The sequence below is a fragment of the Nicotiana sylvestris genome, chromosome 11 (genome assembly GCF_000393655.2).
Source record: "Nicotiana sylvestris chromosome 11, ASM39365v2, whole genome shotgun sequence".
NCBI classification, from domain to species: domain Eukaryota; kingdom Viridiplantae; phylum Streptophyta; class Magnoliopsida; order Solanales; family Solanaceae; genus Nicotiana; species Nicotiana sylvestris.
The window spans coordinates 92,302,211-92,313,583 of NC_091067.1; the positions used below are offsets into that span (position 1 = coordinate 92,302,211).

The 11,373-nt window shown below is 37.1% G+C and overlaps 1 protein-coding gene and 1 long non-coding RNA gene across 2 annotated transcripts; one reads left to right on the forward strand and one right to left on the reverse strand.

Moving 5' to 3' along the window:
- Window positions 1–1,969: 1,969 nt before the first annotated feature.
- On the forward strand, window positions 1,970–2,986 carry LOC138881328 (uncharacterized). Its single transcript, XM_070161543.1, has 2 exons — window positions 1,970–2,311; window positions 2,483–2,986. Exons 1-2 carry the CDS (start codon window positions 1,970–1,972, stop codon window positions 2,984–2,986), a joined length of 846 nt encoding a protein of 281 aa, XP_070017644.1.
- A 3,444-nt stretch (window positions 2,987–6,430) lies between these two features.
- Window positions 6,431–6,918, reverse strand: LOC138882329 (uncharacterized). Its single transcript, XR_011403886.1, has 3 exons — window positions 6,879–6,918; window positions 6,726–6,783; window positions 6,431–6,623 (listed from the first exon to the last, which is right to left on the reverse strand). It is a non-coding gene; the product is annotated as an uncharacterized lncRNA (long non-coding RNA).
- Between the last annotated feature and the right edge of the window lie 4,455 nt (window positions 6,919–11,373).

Sequence of the window (11,373 nt, forward strand, 5' to 3'; positions counted from 1 at the left end):
TTGGTCTTTTTATGATCTATAATATTTGATTTTTTCAAATATCAAGGAAGAATTAACATTCTTTTTTTCAAAGTTGCCCTTATAGTAAAGACTCTTGGTTAATTGTATTTTTAATGAATAAATTAAGGTTAATATGATCAATTATATTGTTAATTAATATTAAAAGGTAGATTTCTTACTATGTGTGAAAACAACCAAAAATCACTTAAAGTGGACCAGATGGAGTAATCAACTGATTTATTTGTTTTATTTTTTTAAAATTCAATTATCATTTAATACTTGATCATAATTGTAAGCACATAAATTTTGTGGAATTAAACTTCATATTAATTTTGATATATTCCTAAATTCAATAAATGTCAAGCTCAAATTAAAATTAATTATTTAAGTCCACCATGGATTTAAATTAAAGTTCAACTTTATTTGGGCCAATTCATTTAGTTGGACTCCAAAAGACAAACCCATTTTGCTAGCCCAAAATCCAAATGGCTAGTAGCCCATCTTAAAGTCCATGCTCATGCCACATGTCAAGTGACGTGGCAATTCAAGTCAAATAAATGAGCCAATATAATCATGACACTTGTCAAGTGATGTGGCAATCCAAGTCAAATAAATGAGCCAATATAATCACGCCATGTGTCAAGAAGGGTGGCAATCCAAGTCAAACCAACAACTAATAGAGTTGTGCCAAGTGTCTAGGTGGTATTGGTCAGTTCAAACGGACCGATCAAATCGCAGAGCCACACCCTCCCTACAACTATAAATAGAAGTCTTCATAAAGCTAGAAAACACCAGAAGTGATAACAAGAAGCAAGTAGAGAGCTTGTAGATCAAACACCGCAGATTTCTCTACAAGCTACAAGTTCAAGCACTCAAGTTACAAGTTCAAGTTCAAGTTCAAGATCAAGAACGAAGCCAAATCAAATACCAAGGCGTTCAAGATCAAATTACTTGTTCGTGATCAAACACAAATTCAAGTTCAAGGAGGAGATTCAAGATCAAGCTTTACAAGCCCTTGAATTAAATCAAAGTCAAGCTCGCTAAGATACTTTACATTCTTGAAGAATCGGAGGAATACCATAGAGATTGTAACACTTTCATTTATTGAAATCAAATACTACATTTGTTACCCAATTTTCCAGTCTTGATTATTTATTTTTCTCGACGAGAAAATTTGTTGATACAAATTTCTGGCACGCCCGGTGGGACTATCTCTACCTCTCATCTCTTCAAATTACCAAATTTCAAGAACACAGAAATGGCTCCTAAGAAGATCAACTTCAAACTCACTACTACTAAGGCTACAGATTCCAAGTTTTCATCTGATGTGGAAAACTTGTTGGATGTCACTATGGAAAGCGTAGGATCTGTCACTAGGAATAAAGCAAACTTGCTAGGACAAAAAACATTTCAAATGTCGTCTGCATCGGTTCCTATCTTTGATTTTCAATCCTCAAAGGGGGCAAGATCCTTTTCAACTAAATTGGAAGAAGGAGCGAACATTGCTGAAATTATTGAAAAGGCATTGGCTCTACTTAGCCCTTCTAGATCTAAGAATCTCATCACACAGGATGTTGATGATGTCTTGATCACTGGATCTGCTCCAAGCACTCCATGTGAGTTGTTCCAGTCAAAGTATGGTGTAAGAGAAAATCCATGCTTTGTTTCACCATTCATGACGGTTATCCAAGCAATGGTGACTAATACTTCAACAGTTGAAGAACAACTCGCAAATTTAACAAAGGCAATTGAAGGGTTAACGAAGCATATGCAAGATCAAGATAATCAAATTTTCAAGCTGACAGATAGAGTTGAAAGCATGATGGAGGGAGATTCAAGTCATGCACCTAGAAAGCTCCCAATGATGTAAGATAAAGGAGACTCATCTGCAAGGCAGACAACGGCTCCTAAAGAATTTCAGATTTCATCTGATGAGGTTATTCCCATTGACCAATTAAAAGAATTCATTATGGGAACCATCAAAGATAAGTACGATGTTGCTGCCAAGTCTTCTCTTGCATATGCGAAGCCATACACTACGAGAATTGATAGTTTGAAGATACCTGCAGGTTATCAACCCCCAAAGTTTCAACAATTCGATGGTAAAGGAAATCCGAAGCAACACATTGCACACTTCGTCGAAACTTGTAATAATGCTGGAACCTATGAAGATTATCTTGTCAAGCAGTTCGTCTGTTCCTTAAATGAAAATGCTTTTGATTGGTACACTGATCTCGAAACTGGTTTCATCGATAGCTGGGAGCAACTTGAACATGAATTTCTCAATCGCTTCTATAGCACAAGGCGCACTGTAAGTATGGTTTAACTCACAAATACGCATCAATAAAAGGATGAACCAATTGTTGATTTCATCAATCAATGGAGGAATGCGAGCCTCAATTGTAAAGACAGACTTAGTGAAGCTTATGGAATAGAAATGTGTATCCAAGGAATGCATTGGGGACTTCACTACATCCTGCAGGGTATCAAGCCTAAGTCTTTTGAAGAATTGGCTACACGTGTTCATGATATGGAGCTAAGTATGTCTTTAAGCGTAAATCAAGGGCCACCTGTTTATGAACCTCGCAAAGTGAAGGATAAACAAGAAATAAAGAAAGGAGGCAAGTTTTTGCCGAAGTCTGAGAGCAAGAAATCAATGAATGTTAATGCCTCGCCATTAAAGGTCACTACAAAAGTGAGTAAGAAGCAAAGTGTGAAGACAACGTCCTTACAGGATAAAGTTGGCCGAAAGTTAACTCTGAAGGAAATGCAAGCGAAAGAATATACATTCTTGGACGCCGATGTCCCAGCAATTTTTGAAGAACTCCTTGAGTTACCCGAAATGAAGTGGCTAGATGAATCTGGAAATACTAATAATCCAAATTATTACAAGTACCATCGGTTGATTGGCCACCCTATTGAAAAATGCTTTGTTTTCAAGGAGAAAGTCATGAACTTGGCCGATGAAGGAAAAATCTTGCTTTAGGATGAGAAAGACAATTCGAATCAAGTCTCTTTCATTTTTGGTTCACTTGATCCCATTGTCCTTTGCAATGTTGTCGAAGTATATGAATGTGATGGCATCCAAACTGCATCATTACCAAATATGATTAAATTTGGTGACTTTGAACCTATTGATGTGACCAAACCATTGCTTCTCCCTATGGTATATAAACTAATAATGGAGGAAAGATCTCAAGAGAAAGGTGAATCACGTGATGATCAAACTAATGATGAAGGTTGGATTCTTGTGACTCGGCGGAGATGTTGCAAGACAAATTCACAAAGGAGTCAAATAACCAGTTGACTAGGGTAAAATGGTGAAAAGACCCAAGAAGAAAATGATAAAGAAGAACTGGAAGAAAACAAAAATGACGGAGAATCACTATGAAAGGCTACGTTGTCCAGTGACATTGGAGGAATTCCTGCCAAGCTGGTTACACCCACGAGCTTCCTGTGAATATATCAAAGCCTCATGTTGTAAGATAGATAAATAAGAGACAAAGAAGGAGGATCCATTATTGCTGCCACCTCCCTTGCCTAAAAACTCACTAGGAATTCTGAAGAAGTGGACGTTTGTGATGCAAAATCACATTTACTAATGATGATCTTTTGCTTGGTGAAACACACCATAATCGCCCCTATTTATGGTTGGCTTTGTGCGAGAACAGAGAATAAGTAGAATCTTGATCGATGATGGGTCTGGTGTCAATATTCTCACAATTCGTACTGTCAAAGAGCTTGGCATACCGATGGATGAACTATGTGAAAGTCATTTGATGATTCAAGGGTTCAATCAAGGGGCGCAAAGAGCTATAGGAGCTATCAAATTGGAAATAAATATGGGAGATTTGCATTCGAGTGCATGGATGCACGTGATTGATGCAAAAACCTCATATAATATCTTGTTAGGAAGGCCATGGATAAACGAGAACAAAGTGGTTTCATCCACCTACCATTAGTGCTTGAAATACTGTGAAGGTAGGGTCGAAAAGAAGATAGTTACTGATGATAAGCCATTTACCGAGGCTGAATCATACTTTGTCGATGCAAAATTCTACTTAAAGAATTACGTCTCAAAGGAGGTTAAGGTTAATAATGTGATGTTGACCAAAAGTGTTGTAAAGAAGGTTGATGTCACAACTAGCAAGGAAAAGATTATAGTTGAAAATGATCCGGTGCTTCGTGATAAGAACAAGATGAATGAGGCATCTTCAAGTAAGAAAGTGACTCATGTTCTCTGTTATGTCCCAAAGGCAAGGAAGGTCGAAGATCCATCTTTTGAGCTACAAGGTAAGGTGTTAGGAGACTTGACACTTCCTATCAAGTGAATGGATGCAATTAAGTCGTCTACAAAGTTGCTTAAAGGGTTTGTCAAATCATCAAGCCACAATTCGCTTCTAAATCTAGCACTTCCTACAAAGTGCACAGATGAGGGCTTTAACCCAAACGCTTACAAGTTGTTAGCAAAAGCTGGATATGATCCCAACAAACCATCCAAGTTGGGAAAACTCCCACCTGAAGCTTCAAACCCTACTCAAAAGATGATGATGGAGAAAGGGTACCCACTAAAGCAATCACGAGAAGGATTGGGTTACAAACAACCCCCGCCAATCCGTATCTCCATTAAAAGGGCAAGTTGTAACTACATTACTACTAAAGAAGTGTCTACGATGCTTAATAAGAAGCCCTTTGTGTTTAATCGACTTACGAAACCAAGGACCTCAGTCTTTGATAGGTTGGGACCACTGAAGAAGGAAAACAAGCGTCATGGAAGTGATAGAAGGATTGGAGTACCTATCTTCGCTAAAAAAGAGATTTTGACCACGGACTGCCCAAGTCTGATTCCTTCCAGAATGAGGCGAGAGACCAAACTTGTAGTTTCGTGCGAAGAGGTCCTCAAAGCAAAGGCTCATACTATAGTACACACTAAAGAATGGGAAGAAGATGAAGAAAGTATGGGGTCATCATATCATATCACTATTCATGATGAACAAAATGCTTCATCTTATACGGAAGTCGAGGAAAAGTGCCTTGATATTCATGTATGTCATCACATATCTTTCAATGATGGTGATCCTCAAGAGGATGAAGACACTAAAAATGCACCACCAGAGCTTGAAAAAGGGGTGAAGACAATGGTTGATGCACTAAAATAAGTCAATCTCGGAGTAGTTGAAGATTCAAATCCCGCATATATAAGTGTCTCTCTAATTGGTGATGAAGAGAACAAATATATTGAGCTACTTAAGGAGTTCAAAGACGTATTTGCTTGGAGCTACAAAGAAATGCCAAGTTTAGACCTCAAGGTGGTTGTTCATCATCTTGCTATCAAACGAGGTGCTCATCCTATAAAGCAAGCACAACGTCGCTTCAGACCTGAACTGGTTCCGTTGATTGAAACCGAAGTTAACAAGCTTATTGAGGCTAGTTTTGTTCGTGAAGTTAAATATCTTACATGGATTTCAAGCATCGTCTCTGTAAGAAAGAAGAATGGCCAAATCCGAGTTTGTGTTGACTTTAGAGACCTAAATAACGCTTGTCCTAAGGATGAATTTCCTCTTCCTATCCATGAGCTCTTGATTGATGCAACAACTGGATACAAGGCAATGTCTTTCATGGATGGTTCATCTGGATATAATCAAATTCCCATGGCACTGAAGGACGAAGAACTTACTGTCTTTCGCACCCCTAAAGGTATATATTGCTACAATGTAATGCCTTTTGGTTTGAAGAATGCTGGTGCTACATAGGGGTGGGCATCGGTCGGTTCGGTTCGATTTTGAATATTATCGGTTTTGCCTATCGGTTATCGGTTTACAAATATCATAACCCGATAACCAAACCGATAAGATATTGGTTATGGGTTATCGGTTAATCGGTTATTGATCATTATCGGTTCGGTTATCGGTTTACCCGATAAGGTAAAACTAAAACTAAGAGTGTTGATTGCTGAACGCTGAATATTACCTAAAATTAAGAGTGTTGAACGCTAATATTTGTACAAAGTAAATTTTGTACAAAGTTTACTGGAAGCTGCTATATATGACACTTCAAGCTAAACTACAGCTGAGTAACAAGAATCAAACTACAGCTGCTATATTGAACACATATAACGACACATAAAAAAATATGATAACAGAAAACTGCACACAAAGCTGCACATAAAACTAACATTTCTCATAATAATTTCAGTTTAAAGTTAAACTTCTCACTGAATAATTTCGGCACACAAAACTGTACATTTTTTGCCTCAAACTAAACATACCCAGTACGGCAGTACCTCAATTGCCTGTGCATACAAAATGCAAATAGCTCAAATTCCAATCTAACAAAAATAGGAGATAAAAAGATCCCAACTTTCACAACCCAAAAACAGATATATATACAGTAATGTCCAAACTCCAAAGTAATAGTTCAAACACATTAATAACAATGCAAAGTAGTATCAACCTTAGGATTAACAAGTCCAATTGTCCAAAGTCCAAACATAATACATAAAACAAGATGACAATAACTACATCTTACTTTCCACCATCCATCATCACCTTCTTCAATCCTTTCATAGTGACTCCAAACATGTGAGATAGCTTTGAGACCACAAAGTCGAGGCATGGTTACACCTATTAAACATAACAAGAAAATATATTAAGCAAGTAATATTTGTAATCATACTATGTATAACATATAAGTTGAATAATTAACTTACCAAAGTTTTAACTTACAACTATCTAAGATTCTACATATCATCATCGCAGGGTTCGTTTCCAAGATTGGCAAAATCTATGATAATATATATTAACAAGTCAAACAACAAACATATTAAATAAACTATTTATAAAAATAATATACAATCAAACAAAATAAAATATTGCTACCTTGTTCTAGTTGCTCGAGAACATCTAAATCTTCCTCAACACTTACATGTAATGGCTCACTTCGAAGCCAATATTGAAGGCACAAGAGAACTTCCACCAATTTAGGAGTCAATGAACTCCTAAATGAATCAAGAATACGTCCTCCAGTGCTAAATGCACATTCAGATGCAACACTTGAAATAGGAATAGATAATATATCCCGAGCCATCTCAGCAAGAATGGGGAATCTAGGTGAGTTTACTTTCCACCAAAGCAATATATTACCATCTGCTATTTCATTTTCAACTTCTTCTGTTAGATATTTTTCCAATTCTGATTTAGAATCTGAACCTCCAATCCCAGCTTTATGTCTTTTTAAATCTTCAAAGAAAGAACCAAAAGATCCATTTGAAATTTTCATTGTGTCCAATGAAGAGTTAGATAAACATGAAGAGGGACGACAAACTTTATCTTTTGAATAAGACTTTACATACTCATCAAACAATGAAGTCATGTATGTATGTACTCCCTTCGCGATAATTGGCCCTTTCTCTTCGAACATCTTCGCAAGTGCAAAACTAACAGAATCAAACTTGTACCGAGGATCCAAAACACATGAAATGAAAATCATTTTGTTCATTTTTTCTGGATCACCCCAATACTTATCAAATTTCTCCTTCATCTTCTTTGCCATTAAACCCAACAAAACATCTTCATTTAATATCAATTGTTTCAAGTAAACAGCAACTTCACAAATTTCAAGAAAATGATGATTTGATGTAACATAAAGTGAGCCAAATACCTTTACAGTAAGCTTATAAAAGATTTCAAGAAATTTTGTCAATTTCTTTACATCCTCCCAATCACTACTCAAAAGTGTACCTGCAGGACTTCCATTTACAATATCAACAAACTCAAGATGATGTGACAAGCCAATATCATGATCAACATATTCTAAAATTGCACTCTCATATTCAATAGCCCTGTTCAACATTAAGTATGTAGAATTCCACCTTGTAGGAACATCCAAACATAAAGATTTCCTAACTAGATTTCCTTCATCACAACATTCCTGAAACTTTTTCCACCTAGCAGGAGACTGCCTGATATATCTCACTGCTTGCCTAATACGTTCAATAGACACAATTGATTCTTTTATACCATCCTGAACAACAAGATTCATAATATGAGCCATACACCTCACGTGAAGGTGCTTACCATTCATAGAATTGGTCCCCCATTTAGTTAACTTCTTAGAAAGCTCATTCACCGTCACATCATTTGAACTAGCATCATCAACTGTGACAGTGAAAATCTTTTGTAACCCCCACTCTTTCAAACAATTAACAATACTATTTGCCATATCTTCCCCCCTATGACTAGAAATTGGACAAAAGTTGACAATTCTTTTATGCATTTTCCATTCACTATCAATCCAATGAACAGTAATACACATATAATTTATTCGTTGTAAGGAAGTCCAAGTATCAGTGGTAAGGCAAACTCTCTGATCTTTAAAAAGCTTCACCAACTTACGTTTTTCATCATTGAAAAGATCAAAACAGTCCCGAGTCATAGTTCTACGTGAAGGAATTCGAAAAAAAGGTTGTGCAACTTTCATAAAATTCATAAAACCTTCCTTTTCAACAAAGCTGAAAGGAAGTTCATCAACGATCACCATACAACACAAAGCCTTCCTACATTGTTCTTGATCAAATTTCCAAGGAACAACAGCTACATCACCCTTATTACCCCCGGAATAGGGTTAAAGCCTAGTTTTGATTGACTTTTTGCAACATCTAAAGGCATTTTTAAACACTTGGCCATATGTGTAAGGAGTGATTTCGTACCATTATCTTTTGAATCGGCAAAATATTCTCTTTTGCAATGTTTACAAACACCCTTTTGATTTCCTTCCGGATCAATAATTTGGTCGAAATATTCCCATGCAACAGACCTCTTTTTTCTTTGTTTTTTTGCTTTCGATTGAACTGATTGAGATTGTGATGTGGCATTTGAATTAGAAGCTCCACTTTCACCAATCACCTTATCAATCATGATATTTTCAGCCATGTTTTTGTGTCACTGTGAATTTGATTTAAAAGAAATCAAGCAGCGAGACAACAAAATCTTAAAATGAAACACATATAGCTACATATTTAGCTTAAAATCTTAAAATGAAACACATATTTTAAGCAACAAAGCTTAATTGATTTGGTATGTTGGGGTTCCAATCTCAAAGAGATAAGTAACATAGCACCATTAATAGCATGGGATCTGGTTACTGGTATGTAGACAGGACACAATTTGCACAATATGTGATAGTGCACCTGAGACAATTGAACATTTGTTCTTTGAATGCCAATTCTCTAGAGCTTGTTTGCAGGTTATTGTAAACTGGTTAAACATTGGAATACAGAACACTACATTACTCAGTCTAAGGCTCTAAGCAACAACTATCAAGCAGAAAGGAAAAAGGAAATCAGTGCAACACCAAATTTTCAGGATGTTACCCACTAAATTTGCATGATGTTATAGTATAAATCAGTATAGTATGAAAAAGGAAACCAAACAATCAGTGTAGTATAAATTCAAGAAACCAAACATTTTAGGGAAACTAAGACCAATCAGTCTTAGTTTGGTCCCGCTTCTGCGTCCTTTCGATTTCCCATTTAGTTACCTTCTTTTGTAACCCCCACTCTTTCGAGCTTCATAAAAAAGGAAAATATGCAAAAATTGATTTCTAATATACCAAACTAAGACGAATTCAGAAATGGGATATGAAATACTAACCTTAGTGCAACGCTCTGCCGGAAAAAGATATAGAAAACTGAGTTTTGACGGGCTCAGTCGTGTGGGCGTGACTGCGTGAGTCATGAGGCAGAGAACTGTTGAGGGCTTCACTGCTTCAGCCGTGTGGCCAGTGGCGGACTGGCAGAGAACTGGGTGAGGACTGTGGACTAAGGGCTTGACTGACTGACTGAGCCTCAGTGTTTTGTTACTGAAGGACTTTTCCGCCTTAGAAATGAAGGACTCTATACTTCATGCCTGATGCCACTGAGGGCTTGAGCACTGAGGGCTTGAGCTTAACTTGTCACTGAGGGCTTGAGCTTAACTGAGGAGTGAGGAGTCCTGCAGGTATACTAGTAAAGGAAAGGAAAGGAAATGAGTTAGTGAGGCTGTGAGGAGGCGGACAGACTAATGAAAATGAAACCCTAGTATTACTAGACTAAAGGGTATACTAGTAAATTAGTAAACCCTTATTGGGTTATCGGTTTACCCAATAACAGATTTGATAAACCGAGCCCGAACCGATAACCCAATAAGAAATTTTTTTTAACCCGTTACCGAACCATTAGCCCAATAACCCAATACCGATAACCCAATAAGTAATTAACGGTTCGGGTTATCGGTTTTACCCGATATATGCCCACCCCTAGTGCTACATATCAACGTGCCATGCAAAATATTTTTGATGACATGCTTCATAAAAATGTGGAGTGTTATGTTGAAGACTTGGTGGTAAAGTCAAGGAAGAAAGATGGTCACTTGCAAGATTTGAGGATGGTATTTGAATGGCTTCGGAGATACCAACTCAGAATGAATCCGTTGAAGTGCGCTTTTGGAGTTACTTCTAGGAAGTTCCTCGATTTTATTATTCGACATCGAGGTATCGAAATTGATCAAGCTAAGGTGGATGTTGTCTTGAAAATGCCCGAGCCTAAAGATATTCATGAATTAAAAAGCTTGCAGGGTAAGTTGTCATATCTTAGAAGATTTATTTCGAATTTGGCTGGAAGATGCCAACTATTTAGTCGCCTCATGATGAAAGGGGTTCCCTTTGAATGAGACCAAGCTTGCAGAAATACTTTTGAAAGTATTAAGTCTTATCTGATGAAACCTCTAGTACTGGCAGCCCCCATACCTGGAAAGCCATTAATATTATACATTTTAGCACAGAAAAGGTTAGTAGGAGCGCTTCTCGCTCAAGGAAATAATGAAGGGAAAGAAAATGCACTTTATTACTTGAGTAGGATGATGACGCCGAATGAGCTCAAGTATTCTCCTATTGAGAAGTTATGTTTGGCACTTGTCTTCTCTATTCAAAAGCTAAAGCTTTACTTCAAAGCTCACATTGTGCGACTCATCTCAAGAGCGAACCCTATCAAGTTTGTCATGTCTAAACCAGTACTAAGTGATCAATTAGCAAGGTGGTACCTCCAATTTCAACAATTTGAAATTGTGTATGTTCCTCAAAAGGCAGTAAAAGGACAAGCATTAGCAGACTTCCTAGCTGACCATCCGATTCTAGATGATTGGGAGTTGTCTGATGAATTGCTTGATGAAGATGCAATGGTTATAGAAATTGATCCTCCTTGGAAGATGTAGTTTGATGGCGCTGCACATCGTGAAGGAACTGGCGCTAGCATAGTGTTTATCACTTCTCAAGGAGAAGTTTTGCCCTATTCTTTCATTCTAACACAACGGTGCTCCAATAATGTTGCTGAATATCAAG

Excerpts from the sequence above, each read along its gene's own strand:
- LOC138881328 (XM_070161543.1), top strand. The coding sequence starts at position 1,970 with ATGGGAACCATCAAAGATAAGTACGATGTTGCTGCCAAGTCTTCTCTT. Across the intron at positions 2,312-2,482 it reads TCTATAGCACAAGGCGCACT|GGTATCAAGCCTAAGTCTTT; the intron begins GTAAGTATGGTT and ends TACATCCTGCAG.